The sequence below is a fragment of the Ammospiza nelsoni genome, chromosome 1, assembly GCF_027579445.1.
Source record: "Ammospiza nelsoni isolate bAmmNel1 chromosome 1, bAmmNel1.pri, whole genome shotgun sequence".
Lineage (NCBI taxonomy): Eukaryota > Metazoa > Chordata > Aves > Passeriformes > Passerellidae > Ammospiza > Ammospiza nelsoni.
In genome coordinates, this window is record NC_080633.1 from 84,775,663 (window position 1) to 84,795,722 (window position 20,060).

General features: G+C 38.2%; 1 protein-coding gene across 3 annotated transcripts in view; it reads right to left on the reverse strand.

Annotated features, from left to right (window-relative positions):
* COBL (cordon-bleu WH2 repeat protein) overlaps nucleotides 1-20,060 on the reverse strand; it is a 156,314-nt gene that overhangs the window by 29,565 nt on the left and 106,689 nt on the right. For 2 of the 3 annotated variants that reach the window (XM_059469673.1, XM_059469667.1), the window contains one exon: nucleotides 19,291-19,461. In XM_059469673.1, the coding sequence (XP_059325656.1) occupies nucleotides 19,291-19,461 (171 nt within the window). Of the gene's footprint in view, nucleotides 1-15,347; nucleotides 15,656-19,290; nucleotides 19,462-20,060 lie in introns of those variants that run through there. The other variant, XM_059469690.1, reaches the window with a different exon arrangement.

Genomic DNA, 20,060 nt, shown 5'->3' on the forward strand with positions numbered 1-20,060 from the left:
TGTGGGACATCTCACCCCCACATGAAAACGGAGAGAATCCTTCAAAGCCTTGCATTGCTGCTTACCTATATCCTGCTTCAGGCTGCAGACACTGCTAAGCCCACATGAGTGCTGCACCAGGGATCTCCCCAGATTTGCAGCAGCAGGGCTGTCGCTGCACAATTAGGTCAGCCACAAGTTACAAAGGCTTTCTTGCAGAGGGGGATGGACTGGGACGTCTGCTTGCAAAAATTTTGCCCGTGATCACCAAGAGGGGAAGAGGAGAGTAGCTCATCAGTAAGGAATGTGAGCTTCTTGTTTAACACAAAAGAGATCTTGTTGCTTTAATCTCAATAGCCTGTAAGCAATTAGGAAAACACTGAACTTTGAGTTTAGAGGAGTCATATCTGCACTCATGCAGTTTGATATTGCATATGTGTACACATTACTCATCCAGAATGCCAATGATGGGGAGACAGATAAACCTCACCTGGTTTAAATGTGAATCAGCACTTTCAGAAATGAAGATTTAATTCAATATGTGAATATTTTAATGGGTAAAATATTCACTCTGATTACTACTATGAAAATAACCACTATCAAAATTGGATTAGATTAGAATTGGACGTAAGTGTTCAAAACATGCCTATCCCACCTGAACCTCCAAAATCAGTTACCAAAGCCCAAGTCATCACGCTTTCTGAGTACAATGGGCACAGAGTGTAAATCCTAACTGTTCAGGAAGTGCTGTGACCTGGTTTTACAGCACTGCTGATGTTTTGTTATTACATTCAATAAGGACAGACATAAGATGCAACAGTTGATTCCACCCTTACATGATGAGTAACCTGAACTTCACAATCATTTTAGAGATGCAGAGTTTCTCTAAGTTTATCTAACTCTTGCTAACATGTTGGTAATTGTTTTACAATTTCTTTCATCATTTGTTCCACTGCCAAAGAACTTGCTTTTCATGGACTAAAATTGCTTTGCTGTAGTCCAAGTGGTCTATTATAATGAAGTAGTAAAAAATTACCACAAACTTAATGATATTAAAGAATATAAATTCTTATAATGATCCCCAAATTATAACGTAATTCTTTCACTGACAGTACTTAAAACTTCTATCTGGAGAAAGAAACGCTGCTCTAATTATTTGTCCTGGCAGTAAAAAGTTGAGACCATCACAAAAGACCAGTATTAAAATATTGTGCACTTTTTTTCATATGCTTGGAAGAAGGCTGATGGAAGAATCAGGAAAAGATAACATTTGTTACGGCAATTATTCATAGAGATTATGAAAATGAAGAACACAGGATTAGCTTAAGGGTTTTCACACAGGTACAATGTGTTCTTGTTGCATTTTACTCATTTTTCTCATGGATCAAAAACCTGTATATAGAGATAGGTGTTACAGATCACTCAATGAGCAGATAAAGCAGTACACACACTGGGTAGTCTTCTCTCTATCATAATTAAATTTTTAATTCCAGCATATTTGAACCTACATGCATACTTTCTTCTTTTTGAAAAAAATTCAAAGAAACAAAGACAAAATAAATGACCACTGTTATAGTTTAACAATATCATTAGGGGAGCGGGAGAATGGATCAATTCCAAAGCATTCCTCTCCCAACTTCTGGAACTGCCTTGCAGAAAATCAAAAAGAGGCCAGGAAATACTGAGCTGAGGTACCATGCTCTGCAGCCCCAGCCCTCCTCCAAAATGAGGATGTAGAGCAGCCTAATGTTGGCTTAGTTTATTTAGGTCACAGAGTAACAGAACGGTTTCGTTTGGAAAGAACCTCTGGAGGTCACCTAGTTCAACATCCTCCTCAAAGCAAGGCCATCTTCCAGCTTTGACAAAGTAGCTCAGGGCCTTGAACAGCTTAGCTTTGAAAATCTCCAAGCATGAAGACCCAACAGCCTCTCTGGAAAAAATAATGAATCATTCCCTGGGCAGCATCTAATGCTTCTCCCACTTAAGAACATTATTTTAATGTCAAACTAAAAAAATTCTAGCTGCAACTTGTCACTGTTGCAGTCTTATTATCTTTTTGCAGTGAATCTCAGAGAAGAGTCTTTCTCAGTCTTTCCTCTTCCTTTAGATGCAGGACAGCATTCAAACTCTCCTTCCCCTCCCTTCTGCAGGGGAGAGCTGAACATGCCCTGTTGCCTCAGCACCGTAATGCACATCCTTGATGCTTTGTGCCAGACTCTGCTGCCTCTGCTCTGGTGTGTCAGTATCTTGTTGCACAGAACTCAAAACTGGACTCACTTTTGGACAATGGACTCAAATGTGGCTTCATGGTAGCCAAGTAAAGGGGAATAATCATTTCCTGTGATCTGCTGGCTGTGCTCTTCTAGTGCAAGCCAGGCTGTGGTTAGTGCTTCATCACTGCAAGGGCACATTGCTGACTCACACAGCCCTGCATGCGACTTCCCGTCTCACATAATGAGATATTTTCACTCTCCTTCCTAGTCCTATGCCCCATCCTCATGTTTTCCAATAGGCTCTTTAATTGAAGTCATTCTTACTGCAAACCCTGCAAACAAAAGTAAATCCATTCCTTTACATGCTAGCCAATAACAAAAATTAAAAGACTCACAAAGGACATGTGTCACCAAACATTTCATCAGAAAGGTACAAATGGAGTGTCATTAGTTACACCCTGTGAATCTGCAGCATTTCCTCAGTCAGTCCCAAACTAATGACAGTTACCTACGTCTACCCTCCTATGGCTGAAAAAGAAATGAAATGTGGACTCATTTAACCTGTCTTACGAATTTGAGGTAGTTAAGCACTTCCCTTGGGGTTAAAATTGTCTGTTGTTAGTTGATAACACAACAGAAAAGTATTGTAACTTTCACAAAAGCTCTTTTGGCAGTGGAGTTTCCTACACCAAAGGCAATACAAGATAGGATCAAGCCAGGGAACGAGAAATGAAGAGTGTTCCAGTCCCTCCATTGTTTTTTCCATGTACAAGCAGCTGTGAAGATCTGTGCACTAATGTTTGCTTTTCCTTTCAAACATATACTGAAAATGATCCTGAAGCCTCTCTCTCAAAACAACACAACCTAAAATGTCTGCTGGGTCTTGAAAGTCTCAGAGGAATCTACCCCTGCAAGTAAACGTCTGCTACCCTCTCTCCTTTCAGACCCTTATTTTTACCACCTGCCAAACAAGCAAAGAAAAATTTCTGAACTAATGCAGCACAGATTTTCAGACAGGGGAAAATCAACATATTGGACTTTATTATTCCTATTTCTTTCCCACAATCCTTTCTTCAGTGACTGAAAAAGACTCCCTGACCCCTGCAAAGCCCATTTGATCTAGAATGCTGCTGCTATTGCTGAACTGCTTTTCATCCTCTCTGTTTTGGCACCCTCTTGAACCCACTAGCTCCTTGCTTTTATAAGAGCCTTGTTTGGACTCTCTGACAACTCTACATCATAGCCAGTAACTAGCCTTCCTTATTCAAAGGGATCAGATGTCATAAAAGCGACACAAAGAGTAAAATGCTCTTTGACAGAAAAAGGATTGTGTGTCAAAGTAGATCTTTCCTTGATTAACCAGAGAACATTGTCACTTGGCCTTGTGAAGGGCAGATTTTAGAAAATGAACCAGTAGTGTGAGTTGCTCATTTCCTTTTATACACAATGAAGTATGATGGGAAAAGTTTCACAACAGTTCCTGGTGTTCATTTTCTGAGGTTAACAGCAAACTAGAATGATTCACAAGGTGATTTCAGGGCTCTGGATGGTCCCTTACTTCAGATGAGGAGAGGGCAGGGTGCCTAATCTGCGCAGTTCCAAAAGACTACAAACAAGCAGGCAATGTAGGTTAGAGGAGGAAGATAACACATAAATATATTTAAGAGCGGTTATTGATAACTTCGAACTTGCACTTTCATAAATCACCATGTGTAACCCTGGCGACATGCTGTGTTAAATAACAGGGCTCTTTGGGGGTGTTTGCAGGACAGGAAAATCTAGCTCTAAAACCAGAGACTGCCCAGTAAATGAGCCTGGTGAAGAAATAACCCACTCTCCCCATTTTGCAGGGAATTATTAGTCTTAAGTGATAGATTTGGGCAATCCGCATCCTTTTCAGAGGCGGTTGGCTTTCACTCAGGCACACTGCAGCATCTAAACGAACACACTGTGAAGGTGATTTTCATGAGCCACCTTAGAGAACACACTCTATAAAATTGCTTGAAAAGCATATGCAATGTAATGATTAAAAGCAGAAATAATTAGTGTACCTGTGCAATAAAACAATGTTTTATTAGGTGATTTTTAAGACCACAGAAAAAGGCTATTTGCCCAACTTCTCTTTTTAAACGTCACTAATTTTTTCCCCTTGTGCACTCTGCATCAATTAATTATCTTCCTTAGTTTGTTAACAATTCCATAAAATCTCTTCTGCAATTTTACATTTATAGCATCATCCACAGGACAAAAACATAAAACAATTTTGCATTGTAATTATCCTTTTCTTCCCCAGCAACTGGCTGCCAGCAAACTCAGCAAAGAAGAGACACAAAAACCCAACCCTAAACCAAGCACACATACACATATGTACAGGCACCCTTGTGAGATTTAAGAGCACTTTCCAGAACTCTACTCCCAGTTGTGTATTTATTTCTTAATTAAAAGTGATTAAAAGTTAGGAAGGGTGAAAGAGAATCAGGTCAATCTGTAATAATCTATTACTGAAACCATTAGGTATTACACACATACAAATAAAAAATTTTGAACAGCTGCCTTCTTATTTTAGGGACAAAGTATACTTGTCTTGGGAACAGAAGCATTTCTACTGGGAACTGCTGCACATCTGAGAAAAAATCTTCTTATCAACGCAGACTTACTGGCAGTAATGGCAACAAATACTGGTTTTTCTTAATACTGAAAGCTAATAGTGAACTACAGGCTGGAGTGATGATTAACGAAATGGGATTTCATCACTCTTTCAGAACCCTCCAGTTCCCCCATCAGTGCATGCATCATTTTTCCTTCCATCTCTTTCTCTTTTTATAGGATAGTAACTTAGCATAATCTGAAGTCAGACAGAGCCCTGAGAAAATTTTGCGAACAAACCACCTAACTTACAATTAAAATGGCATAAAACAGCTCCATTTAATTGGCCAAAACATACTTCAGCCAAACCACCAACAATGTAAATACCTACACAGATTTTCAACAGCTAGCTCCAAATTTAGATATGAAAACATTTTCATACACCTCCATAGTTTAAAGGCACAAAACTCTACTCTGACCTCTTTTGATGTACATGAACTGACTCTTCTTGGACCTCCTGATCAGTGGAAAACGTGCTTCTGCCTCCAAGAGGCTTTTCAATAAACTTGGGCTGCTGGTTTACTTTGGCAATTATATTTCCAGAAATAATTTAACCTAGAAGACCGTGTTTATTTTCTGAGTTATAACACATTTTACTGCACATACACACTGGATTACTCTGCTATCATACTTCTCAGAGCTGTAAGACATCCAATTATGTCAGTAAAAGCATAAACCTAGTGAGAAACTACTTTGAGTATGTGAACACTTCTTGTCACTAAAACAGTCTGCCTTCTGAAGCTGCCCAGTAAAGAAAAAAATATTCTAGTAGGGAAGAAAACCAAGGGTTGGAGTACACATAGGATCTCCCTGAAATTCTTGTGTGAGACCCTCTATAAGGGCATTGTACCATTTTCAAAGGATATTTCCTAGGCCCTTTGAAGACCAGACTCCTGTGCTGTGATGAGGGCAAACCAAGAGCAGTGAGGCCAGGACAGTGCATGCCAATCACACTCTCCACTTAAAACACTGACAGGCACCCCTGGATCTAAACTAGCAGGAAACAGGCACACACATGCTGCAGAGGACCACCAGGGCAATTGGTTCTATGGAATTATAGCAAGAGACAGACTTCTTTTTCAGTGATACAGACACAGCCAAGAAATCACAGCAAAGGGCAAGAATCAAATGCAGGGAGGGTACGGTCAGTCCAGAGGAGGGCAATGGAGATGATCAGAGAGCTGGAGCACCTCTCCAGAGGAGACAGTCTGAAAGAGCTGGATTTGTTCAGCCTGGAGCAGAGAAGACTCCGGGGAGACCTCAGAGCATGTTCCAGATCCTTGAAGAGGGGCCTTCCAAAAGAGCTGGAGAAGGATTTTTCAAAAGGGCGTGTAGCGATAGGACAAGGGGGAATGACTTTAAACTGGAAGAGGGTGGTTTAGACTAGACATTGTGAAGAAATTCTTCTTTTTGACAATGCAACAGGTTGTCCAGAGAAGCTATGGATGCCCCATCCCTGGAAGCATTCAATGTCAGGTGGGATGAGGCTTTGAGCAACCTGGTCCGATGGAATGTATCCCCGTCCATGCAGGGGTGTTAGACTACAGATGATCTGTAAGGTCCCTTCCAATCCAAACCACTTCATGATTTTTGATACTATGATGTCCACACACTATCCATGAAGTTATCTTTTCCAGCAGTGCACACTGAAGCTCTCCCTGGGAGCCTGGTAAGAAGGGGAATACTGGACAAGTAGAGAACAAAGCGCTCACAGAAGAGCACTGCTGTCATGCCACCACTCCTCTTTGGCAGCAGATGGACTACATCAGATTATTTCAGACATAAGTAGAGATAGAAATACTTAAGTCAGAGCTGAATTTGGCCTGCTCTTCCACAGTCCTCGTGTGAAGTCAATTATCTCATCAATCATGCTTTGCCCTGGGGCTCTCCTTCCCCATTAACTTGAAGAAATGCAAACATGCAAGAGTGGTAACTGGATGTTACGCTTTGTACTGATTTGTGGATAGCAAAACGTTAATGGCAGTGCCATCTCTGGTGAACAATAGCCTGATGCAAGAAATGGGTCATCATCTGAACACCCACTTGGAAAACATCTTCCCCTTTCATATTACGTGCTGTTAGTATCAGCTCTTTCTTCCACTGCAGCAGTTGGGTTCTGCCCCCAACTTCAACAGCAGCAGGATCAGACCTTTCACTGATTAAAATGCAAAGCTGCAGATATCTCCTGCATGGGATGAATCCCCACAGGGAAAATTGGTCTGCATTTTTATTCATGTGAAGAATTTTAAGGCTTTCATTTATACAGTTCATTCAATAATAATGTGCATGCTGTATAATGGGGTACCTGATTAAGCATGCTTAAGTGCTTTGCTGGAGCAGGGCCATTTCTAGAATCTGAAGGTTTGCTATGATCATACGCTCAAAATAGGCAAGCTAGTTTGGGGAATTTCTCACCTGAGTCAATGGGCTTAAATAGGATCAGCATAAAAGGGGGAAATTTGGAAATGCCTTTGAGTTTCTTTCTTTTCAGCATCAGTTCCTCCTCAAATTAGGCTGAGAAGGTCACCCAATTGTAGGTTTTAAGCTTGTCTATGAAACCCTCTAGTAACTTTCAAACTGGCTACCAGCTTCTCCTGAATGAGTCAGGAAGGATAAGAGCCTGAAGTTCAGTTACAAAAGTTTAATAAAGTGGTAGAAGGACAGAGCACGGAAACTTTTTTCATCTACACGTAAAAGCTTATTTTCTATTCTCTACCAGGGATACTGAGAGAAGGATGCTATGAACAACAGCAAAACTTCAACCCCTAGTGTGATGGGGTTTAGATATCAGACAACTCAGTCATTAATACAGAAGTTCAAAAGAAATCCTTACTCGATGTGGTCTGGGGGAAGAAAATAAGAAATAAAAGAAGAAAAAAAGAAAGGAGAAATTCTCAAATCTTTTTGGTTTTGAAAATCAAGAACCTCAAGGTCCTGGGATTTAAATCTCCATCTGTTTTCCCCCTTCTGTATTCATTATTATCCTCTCTCTTTCCTGTTCTTATCCCTAATTAAAAAATTAAAGATATCTTTAAAAAATTAAAAAAAGACATCTTCTTTTTAAAACTCAAAAGAACCAGGGTATTTTTTTCCTAAAGTCATTACCCAAAAAGTGTGTTTGAAAAAATTTTTAGCAGGTGTGACTGGCCACTGTTGCACTTTGTACAGTACAGTTTGTACAGTAATGCTCCAGCATTACCTTAATTCTCCTGGTTAGTCAGAATTTCAGCATGGTATTATAAAACTTTCCACTCACCTTAGAGCAGCCCCTATCAAACCAGCACAGAATCAAGCTGGTAGTTTGTTATTACTCTTCTCATTACAGCATGAAAATTTAAAGACTTCTGTCTCAATTACTATCAGCCTGCTAATTTTCTCAAAGGCACTAATTTAAGTCTGCGGAAAAAAACCACAAGGAGTTTCCCTGTGCAAGGATTTTTTGTGTAGAAGAAAGCAATCGATACTTTGCCAAAGCCTTGTATTATGAACAGTGGCATGTATTTAACGTACTCTGGAAGTGCAGAAAAGACTTTCTAGTACAGGCTGTGTCCTTTGTAAGAGTGGGCTGAAGACAAATGATTTTATTTCAGGAACATCTGAATCCCATTGATCAGCATGATGAATACAGAACAGGAAAGCTGCCAGGTACAGAGGAAGCTGGGCATGTCCACAAGGGAGTGGAGCAAACAAGCAAATTACAGTATATGCCTGCCTTTTTCTTTTTTAACGTAATGCTTTCATTTGGAAAACTTGGACACTCAAACCTCAAAGTTTCTTTAACTGACTGGTCAGTTAATCAGCATATTGTTCTAATTCTCTGAAGGCAAGCAGAGAGGGGTTTTAGAAATTAAAAAATACAGTTTTAAACTGTAAGTAATCAATAAAATATCCACATACATTATATTTAATTGGAACAGGATCTCTTCTGGGAAAAAAAAAATGAAAGAAAAGAAAGTAAAAAAAGATAGTTCTTATGTTTGGGGAGAACAGTGGCATTAAAATAATTGTGTCACTCTCAAGCATTGATTTAGCATGTCTCAGACTGGGAGCACCCAAAAAGGGTTTCAGAACAAAACCAATATACCAATGCAATCACACAGTAGTCCCCAAAGTGCCATCTACTTCCAACAAAATGAGCAAGTTCCAAAGGCTGGCCCTTCTGCAGCCCTCGGCAGTCAACTCTGAGGCTTTCTGGAGCACAAGTCTGTAAGAGTTTGTTTGCCTTCCAAAATGCTCCATCTCTTACAAGTAAAAGTGAAGTAAACAAGGCTCTTATCTTGAACTGAAAGCCAGTAATTATTTTTTCTTACAGTCTTTATAATTCTTATATAATTTGTCATACTTCGTATATTTTAAGATGTATATTCATTTAAATCTTGACTGTTTCATCCACAGATATACCTTAAAAATAGATCTTTTGCATGTTTCCACATAGTTAAGAAAAAAAATATTGAAACTATTTCTTCATTAAGTTTTATGCTTTTACAAACTGTAAAAATATTTTCCTTTTAGTTTTTACCTTCTTGTCAAGTGAAAAAATTGAGGAAAAAAAAACATGGAAGAGAAAAATGCTTACATACATGTTTTAAAAACTAGAAAACAATAATGATTTTTATCAGATGCTTGAAAAGTAGAAAATTTGTTGTTTTGTTTACTCTAACAAGTAAGCATATAATCCCCTACCAATCTCCAACTGTTTATGGGAGGGCACCATATATTTAGCAACTTTATTTTCACTTTTTAATGCCTATAGTCTTAGAAGAAGAAATTGTATTTGTCAATCATAGTCCTCCTTTCTCAGTCTTTCCTCCATCTTCTTTTGTCTTTGTCCTCCATTATACCCAGCCTTTGCTTATGGTAGTAGGTTAGAAAGTAATTATTTTATCCATGCCAGGAACCACAATTATGGAATCCACCAAAGGAGCTGACAAAGGAGAAGTGTCTCTGCTCTCAGCCTTTGCTCCCTCATGCCCGAAACCGAGAAGTGAATGTGCATGGCCAGAATTCCCAATTTCTTAGCAGAAAGTAGGCAGGCATTTTAGTCAGTGTTTTCTGACTTAGAAGTGGTAATAGGAAAAGCTGAGTATGAGCATGTCTAAGGATGGAAAAGCACTCTGGTATTAGAATCATCACCTACCTGGAAAAGAGAAAAATTTTCAACAGTTTGTTTACTGCAGCTCCACGAGCATTGCCTGCATTTGAATCAGTAAAATCTTGCACTATACATGTCACTTAAAGCACCAACCTTCCAGTTTTATTTGGCCCATAACTTATGTGTAAACCTGGCATGACTTCAAATTCACACCCAGGATGAAATTCTCACACACACACACTTGTACCACATGCACGTATTTGGTTGAACACAGATGTTTAGCCCCACTTGTTACTGATGAAGTGTAAGTTGTTCTGTGTGTATGGCTGTGACAACATCCTCACATTCCACCATTCAAGGGCAGCAGAGTATGCCTAAGATGCCACTCAGTTATTAAAGGTACAGCTCCTGTAGTGAAAACTGCTCTTCTTTTGATGTAGGGGGAGGACAACAGGGAACTTGGTTTCACTTGGAACAAACATTCACATTTTATCCACAGACCACTTGGACTGCAAAGCTGGTCTGCAAGGGAATTAAGAGAAGAAATGGGAGAAGGGAAGCTCAGGTTTATTCCACACTACATGAAATAGGTACGTACAGATAAAAATCTAAATACCAGGAAATGTGTCTAGGAAGACTACTTGATTCACTGGAGTCCAGTCCCATACTAATGTAACCAGAAAATATTTTCTTTGATTATTCAAAGTGATTGTGCTTCCTTACACTCAGACTGATTTCTGGCTCAAAGTGTGCAAAACCACAACTCTTATTTCCAATACAGGCAGGCAGCACAGTGTAGGGGAATGTAAGGGAATATGAAATTACCCCCACTTTCCAACCAGTGTTTGTACCCAGGACTCAGACTCCTTCCTTAGAACTTTTTTAAGGTATGAGAAAATGAAGCAGATCTGGTGACCCAAGTTTACTATTTTCTTATTAGAAGTGAACAGAATAAATAGTTTTTTCATATTAAAGGTACATTCAAGGAATATAAAGGACTCAGTAGTTGATACCTGTTCAGTATGCTGCCAGCTTCTGGAGTCATTCATTATTTCTTTGGACTTGATGCTTTCAGCAGTCATTTACCACTACAAAATGGTGCCACAATAATATGCAATAATATGCACAATAATATGCAATAAAAAAGGAATAAAGCAGGGGATTCTTGCAGGGAAATATACAAGATCACCTTTCCCCTTGGCCACCTCAGCAAAAATCAGCATTTATTACCTGTAAGCTCTTCTGGATAAACAAAGAATTAATTATGTCACTTTCTGTTTTGTCAACTTCTAATGAATTTTAACAGTGGACTTCTGTAGCCACAGAGCTGCTGTAGCACCAGCTTGTGAATAAGAAGTGTAAACAGAGACAGCAATTTTGTTTCACTGTCCTTGAGGGGGGAGTCCATAGTTTTACAATGACATCAGAAAACAACATGGCTGTAATTTTCGAGGGATGGAATAAGTTCCATTCTGTCTTCTAAAATAACATGTATTTTTGTATGGAACGCTAAATGGTGCCTACTGCATGTACTAAATATATATTGAGAGTCATGGTAGTGACTGGAAGCCAAGCTCCGAAGACAGAGCTGATGTCATACACATACACAGCCCAGCTTTCAAAAAGAGGAACTTTTATACTGCAACAGAACAATAAGGAAGGCTTAAACTGGCTGTACACATAAATGGTGAGGGTTTGAGAATCATGACCACGGAGTTTACTTTAAAAAAGCAGAACAAAGGGACAAGTGATGGGCATATGATAGATTGGATGGCCATATGTTTAATAAACAAATGCATCATAAATCTTTGCAACTCATCATACAATTGGAACTGGATGATTTCTCTGCCAATCATTCTCCCTTGGCACTTACTGGAGCACTCTAGATACTACATACAGCTTTAAATAATTCCAGTTCAAAAACAACAAGAAGAGAAATATTTACTTTTACCATTCATATATTTAGAATATTTTTCTCCATATTTTACCTGCCCAGAATAATTTTCAGTGCTGCACCAGTAGCACATTTTCTGAAGATAAAAATGGAATGAGTTCAAAGTTTAATATTATTCTAAAGCCTTGTCACTAGAAAAGGAAAAAAAAAGCCATCTGCCCAGTGAGAAAGATGGCTTTCAATATTCATTTTGATCCTCAAAGATTCCAACTGTAAAGAAAAACCCCTAAAATATTACATGTAGAAAATATATTTAAGGATGTTTTGAAAAGCAAATTTTAGTCTCTAAGTGACTGAATTAATGGTAATAAAGTAATATGTCAGTGAAAGAAGATGGATACTAAACTGATCAGGTCATGATTTTAAAATTCTGAGACTCAAGCTGATAAATCCACCTAGCAGAACACAGCCTATCTGTACTGGCACTAAACCTGACCTCCTCCTATGCACTTACACATGTTTTAAGCACGTATACCAACCATATGCACTAGTTACCACACTTTGGATACAGCTGCTATAGATACAGAGGCAATATCTAGGCACCATAATTTGAGAAAGCTTAAAACAAAAATTTGAGCTTGCATCTGGAAGATGCCATCACAGTGGCATCGCCTGAAAATATAATTTTATCTTCATTTTCTTATTTGTGAGGAAACTGATTTTAAAATAACCTAGAAACAATTTTTAAAAAAAATTTTAGTTGCAGAAGAGAATAAAATAACAACTACTCCAAAACCTAAAAAACTTTGTGTAATTTTGGGATCTATCACGTTGAAATTCACTTCTAGTGTTATTTTTCTTGCTCTCCTACTGTGAGTCTGGGACAACACCGGCTCCCTCTGCTGGCCAACGTACAAAAAGATTTCATAAAATCTCGTGCACCACTAAATTTGCTCAATCTGTTTCTAATTCACTGGATTTCGTAGGGGTTGAGAACCCCAGAACTTAATCAGAACAAGTTGAATCATAAATCGTAAACCTGTCCTTATTCCCTAAGAGCACTGAATGTCAATGACATTGGAGTTTTAAGACAGAAATTTGTTTTGATTTATAAGTTATCTAGGCATTTATTTGTTCTCCAGAAAGGGCTCAATGATATTTTCCATTTTTTTTGACTGCTTATTTGATTTTCACCCCAGGTATCTTAACATAAAGGGCATTTGAACAAGGCTGTTTGGTAGTGCAGATAAATCCTGAGTATATTAAATGTGTTTCTTACTAATTCTGCTAATAGCATTTTGGTGAAAAATTTGTTATAGTGGTGAATTTGTTATGAACTTTTCCATGTCATTCTCACTACATTTCCAATGTCTCCAAGGTTAAAATAAAAGGAGTAAAACCAAGCCAATGTCCTTTCATATCACTGCTGACCTAAGACTCCATCAAAGAGATCTACGCTGATACTCTTGCCTGTTACTGAAAATGACAGAAAAAACCCATTCTCTTTCAGAAGCCAAGTTGAGGTTCTCTTACAAATCCTGACTGGAAGCTTGGAACAAAGAGGAATTCCCCTCAGGGCTGAGTTGGTGCTCATGACCCAAACTTCCAGAGTTCCTGGTCCTGCAAACATGCTTTGCTTAAACCCCTCCGTGCACACACTCTGTTGTGCATTAACAGTTCTGAGACACAGTATCTGCGCAATTCCACTCCACAGATTTGGACTTCTTGAGTGTCACTGAAAGTTTTTTTCTGGTACCATGTACAGTACTGGGGGGTTTCAAACTATGCTAATGTCATAGTATAATTCTTGTAAATAGGATGATTTCTTTTAAAGACACAGAAATCTTTCTTCTATATTTTCCTAGAGATTTCACAAAAACTGTTAATTGCCCTGAATATATTTTAGAGGTAAATTTTGCATTTTAGTCAAAGAAAAGGTAAATTAAGTGTAAATAATGAACTTTTTGAGATTTCACCTAGAGCTTTTAAGAGCATGAGGAGGGTACCTGAAAAGAGACTGCTATTTGTAGGAAACATACCAGCTATGCAGAGAGAGGCCACAGCTGTATCCTTTCGAAGCAAGGAGATTTTTTTCATTAAAAATGCGATTTTGTTGAAAACTTTTGCCACCTTTCAGAGACAATGGTGTCAATGGGAAAGAACTGCTTTGACAATACACAGTACTTTGTACTCAATATAAAACACTTTGTTCCACCACTTCATTATTTTTACACTAGTTTGAACTCCACAGGACACATAACTGTGGAGTTACAAATAGGGTGCAAATAGAGCAATGAGAATGGGTAAATTAGGTTCTTAATCTTCACATTGTGAACACCTACTTTTTTTTTTTTTTTTTTTTTTTTTTTTTTTTTTTTTTTTGAGAAGACTTACAATTAAACCATTGTCCTGTCTTAAGAAGGTATTATAAAGTACCTGGCAGCTCAGAGAGTTCAAATCCACTCCACTTTTATTAGAAGACCCTTAGGGTACTAAGTATACTTTCTAAAGAATCATTTAAAAGTTACTAACTACATGTCATATTTGTATTAAAAACTGTCAACCCCCAATTTAGTCATATTTCATATTATCTGTAGGAATGCTTTGCTTTCTTATTCTCCATTTTGCCTACCTGGAAAGGAGTCAAGATTAACATGATTATTTGCTTGAGGGTAAAACAATAATTTTTCATCATTTAAATTAGAGTTATGTATTGCAAGTCACTCATTTAAATAACATGAATGTCTTAAAGCACAGTACATGTGAGGTCAGAATAGTTCTGGGTGTGTGCACCATTACATTACAACTCATAAAGCCTATGTTTGTAGCTCAGGATTATTAAAAATACATGTCTTATGGGCCGTTCTCATGAAGAACTTCCTTTAGCACAAAGAAGTTTTTGCTAAGTACAAACCTAGAGAAGCTATTTTAATTAGAACTCACTGACTATTCCTAGTACAAGAGCAAAAAGGGGACTTGTAGAATGAGATGTATCTTGAGCAAACAGGGTTTGAGTCTTTTGTTACAGAAATAGAACACACACCTCGATTTCCACAGCGTATCTCCAGCATCAAGATAAAATTACTCATATTAAGCATCAGGATGAAAGCATAAGTAAAGAATATGAATCAGTGTATTTGGTATTGGTTTTTGGTATTCCTTTTAAGCCCCTTATAGATGCAACAGATCTTCCCGTTTCTTTTGTCTTGACAGCTTGATTGATAGCCAAGATATGGAAAGAATCTTGCACTTCAACTTGACTAGGCCATGCCCAGTACTAGTTATGTTCCAAAGGAACAAAATAGATGCAATAAAAGGAAAATAGAGCAAATAGGCAATACAAAACTTTTTATCTAGAGCAATAGAAAAACTTAAAGAGTTCTTAGAAATTTTTCATTAAAACTTTAAACAATATGGAAAGTAAGACACCCTGTCCCAAGAACACACTCTTTTGCAACACCAAATCAAAGCAAACCACGGCTTAAAATAAAGAGAATATTTTGGAAAAGAACGACAGATAATCTTTCTGAGGCTGATATATCAATTTATATAACACACGATTCAGTTCTGGAGCATACATCTCACCAATGAGTATGAACCACAGCCAAAAATAATCAATAGTAATTAAAGAAAATGTGCAAGTTTAAAAAGAAAAGAAGCCAAAATCTCAGTCAAAAAAGGGGTTTTTTTTCCCAGCAGAGGAGGAAGGAAGGCAACAGAAGAATCAGGGTAGCAGAGGCAACAGGAGGTTCAGAAGGATGAAGGTCATAGGAAGATGCAAGCTCTGTCAGACACGCTTGGAGTATGAAGGGAATGATGCACAACAGTAAACTGTTGGGGGAAAAGAGTAAAAGGATAAAATTGTAAGTATTGTGCAGGTCAGTCTGCAGAATGGCTAGCATGCTCAGTAACACTAAGGAATCAGATGCCCAAAGGAGGTGTAGGTGCATGGGCACACGTGTTAAAATCTGGAATTCCACAGTTGCTCTAACTGCCTGGGTTCATATATAAGCTAACTCAATCCTAACAACACAATACTTACTGGTACTCTGTATGTCTGTGAATTCTGCTCTACTTGGCCTGAATTTTAATTCTCCAGAAGGAGCAAGTTAGATGACATTGGAGACTTGCTTTAAAGACCACCTCTGAGAAAGAAAAGGCTGGGTCACTTGACACCTGCCTTATGAAGCAGTGTACCATGACAAGCCAGCAAAACTCCCTGCACAGAACCTCTCAGTTCTCAGTTGATGTAGAGCCACAAGTAAAAGAGTGACGTTTACTCTCTGTTTCTACCCATTTTTTTCAAGCTAACAAAACCAAACTCTTAAAATCTAGCCCTGTGAAAGACTAGACATATGTCTAAAGTGACTGAAGAAATATGACTGAACTGTTTGTGAAACAGTTATTGTCTCTGTCAGCCAGATTGTATTATCTGTTCATATATCAGTGATATAATGAAAAAAATTAAAAATTAGATATATAGACAAGGCTATTTTCTGTTCTTGTAGTACCTTAAAATTAACCTGATTTTATTCATCAACCACTAGTACACATGTCATCCACAGAAAATAAAATAGTGTACCCACTCCTTTACCCCTTAAAGACCTTCTAATTAAGGGATGTTTGACTATTTTGATCTACAGTTAAAAACAATGACAGGTTCAAATCATTATTTAATTTCTTCAAAGAAATAGCACTTTCTGAAATTTACAAATCAATCAGTTGTCAAGTCCTTACCCAGTGCGAGCCCTGAGTTCACAAGTACTTTATCCAGTGCGAGAGTGAAAAACTTAACCTCAGGATCTCACGCTACAGGAAGGCAGAGTATATTGTCTGTTCTTTCCCATAGAGCTTTTAATTTCTTACTGCATATCTTAATGATAGTTCATAACTAGCCAAATAAAGGGCTAATGTGGCTTTTCACAGGAATACTGAATTTATTCTAAAGAGCTGGCTGACATTTCAAGGCAGCAGGTTTCAGTTGCTTGTCTAGGTGCAGCAGTCTTTCACTACAAGCATTCTTTACCTCAGGTAAGTAGCACAGAGCTTACCACCAACTCACACATTTGGAACTTCCCAAGCAATGTGACATAACCAAACACCATGCAACAATCTCCATCTCTGCATTCCCGAAGTACAGTCAATCTTAGAATCAGGCCGTGAACAATCTGATTAGCATGGTAAGGAAGGAGAAAGGATCCCATAAACACATCAATTTAAATGTGCACACAACATGCAGCTAAGGTTCTACCAGACCAAATGTTAGAGAAAAAGTCATGTAACTCGGATAAAAAGATTTAAGAGAAAAACTGTGAAGATCTTGTTTGTGGAGGAGATTCTAAAATGTATTAAATGGTATTTGATACAGAAAAGCTCAAGTATCTCACTAAAGGCCATACTCATGAATTACTTACACTCCACATAAATTTGGAAAACTCAATGAACAGTGATAACTGCGTGTAGGGAGGGAGGAAGGACAGCCCTTCACAGACAGTGGCAGATCATAAGGAGTGAGAATTTAAATTCCACGTGATCGCAGAATTTTAACTTCTAAATGGGAATTTTTTCTCATGGAACACATACTGCTGTTGACAGTCACCCACGCACAACTGTTATCAGAGAAAGTGGTTTTGAGAGAGACTTCAAGAAAAAACACGTCTTCTAACAACACCTGGTATCAGCCGTTTACCCTCCTCCCCACCTCATTCTGTGAGAAAACACATTTACTGAGGTTAGAGTTAGGAAGATTGAAAATTTTGTTGTTCTTTGAATCTACCACCCAAATCTTATTTGCACTGCTTGAGGCATTCTCAGGCAATACAACACATTGTTGCAAAACGTTGTTCTTACAGGGCTCAAACACTACAGTATCTAAGCACTTTCAGAATGGCATTAGGCAATGTAATTAGCATCTGTCCTACCTGTGCTGCTGTCTCTCATGGGTACATCTATACACGCTTCTCTTGTGTAAATCTACACACTTATCTTTATCTAGGTAGGACAAAGCATAATTACAGAGCTAAAACTTGTCCCTCTCCAACACTGATGCTTTAAGTCTAAAATAAGTACCCACTAAGCTCTTGCTCTCACTAAATTGAGGACAATAAAAATTCATGTTATGTTTCTATGTACAAGCTTAATCAAATCCTTTTGGCTGAGATACTGTGTTTGTTTAGGAGCAAATGATGACACTGATTACATCAGGGTTGCATTGATTAAAGGGTATTTGATCAGCAAGGTAGATCAGGAAAGCATTGCAAAATAACAGTGATAGAAACTCAAATGAAGCAGAAATATTAATGCAAAGAAGGCCACAATGGATTTTAATAAAGAAAACATCACAGGAAAGCTGATAGTATCTAGAACAAAAAGAAGATCTTAAGTATGATTTCTGTGCATAAGCTGGTAAAGATGTCTTAGGGTTATTCCTCAATAAGATTCAGGTTTTCTGTTAGTATGATCTCCCTAATTTTCATCATTAGCTCCCATAAAATTTAACAATTTGTATTTCCAATTTGAGAAATAGTGCTTTAGATTTACCTGGTAACTAACAGCAAACACATCCACATTTACGTATCAGAGTAACTGCAACCTGCAGAGTACTTTTGGTAAACATAAGGTCCTGGAAAGTGACCTTCTGTCAAACTAGCAGCTAATGGAGACATTTCTCTATGCCATGGTTAGGAGACACCCTCCTAGTCTTCAAAGGAAGTGCATCCATGAGATGTCATAACGTGCAGAGCTTTGCTGCTTTTACCGGCTCTACATGGGTGTGCAGGGCAAGCCCACAGGGAACATAATACATGATCAAAGACTTGGATTGTGTACAAAGATTTAAAGGCAGTCAATGGATAAGCACGAAAAGCAGCATGAAAACATGCTTTTCACAAGTACACGGGCATGTGAAAAATATTGTACTTCTTTGTCTGATAACTGTTACGCCCCAAGGTGAAGAGCACACAAAGGACTACCCAGAGATGCCGAGAAAGATGTACCCATTAGGACAGGAAGGCCTTTACAATATACAGGGCCTGTAAATGGTTTCGTTTTCTTAAGGAAGACCCTGTAGTTTTCAACCTAGACTGATAGACCCATCGAGTCTCAAAGGAACTCATCTCTGGGGAGACAAAAAAAATTGTTAGTACAGGAAAACAAACTCGGGGAATTGATAAAAGACAAAATATTTTTTTTTGCAGTTGAACAAAGCAACAAAGCTTGATGGTTATTTTAAAATGCTTCTGTACAATGACCAGGTATCATGTGCAAAACCCTCTCCAAGCAAGTGCTTTTCTCACTTTATATTAGTTAGTTACACTGCATTGGGCATTTTGAAAGACAGCAGGCTGGAAAAAGGGGGAAAAACAGACACGGGTGTCTAAAGAGCAGAGAGGAAAGTCTGGAAAAGCTACCCCTGAGAGTAATCATCAAAAGAATGGAAATGCAAATACATATATTTTCAAACATACGTTTAGGTACCAGCTCTGTTGGTGCTGTAACATCTGCTTCTCTGTAACACACTGTTGGATCCACAATGTCACTGCCAGGAGGAGGGTAAGGTGGGGGTGGGGGGATCACTAACTGGGGGGCACCACGAGTGGTGCCCCTAGGAGGCTTTTGTGGCACCTGCCGTCCATCACCTACAGGGGGATCAATTCACTTGTTACTTCATTGCAAGATAATGATCACTCTGTTCATTTTAATTTTTTAAAAACACATTGATTTTCCTTTACCCGCATTCCAAGTCTCTCTGGATTTAGTTCTGCTCTTATTTACATCCAAATAATTAAGGGAGAAGGAAAAGGTGTGTCTTAAACCAACAGCAGTGGGACCAGAATTGAGCCCAGCACATAGATATACATTACAACTACCAGTTAAAATCACCAGTTTTGGCAGGCATAAAGATGAAGAAAAATAGTTAAGCAAACTGAAAAAAATTGAAAAAAGCTGTGTAATAAAATGTGAAAAATGTGTTTTATTTTATCTTCTGAAATGTCAAACTATCTGAATTTGCTGACCTCTCATATACTTTATGTGACTATTTTCCTGACTCTTTCTGAGAGAAAGAGTAAGATGCCTTGGGTCACTGTTTTGAAGTAGGTATCTTATAGGCTTTTCTGCTCTTCTTTTTGAGTCAGTTTTCATTATTTTAGAGAAATAGATGATTAAACTGTTTTTTGTACAATAGTGTTTGAAGCTATCAAAGGAAATGCCCATAACTTTGTCTGGGGGATTATTT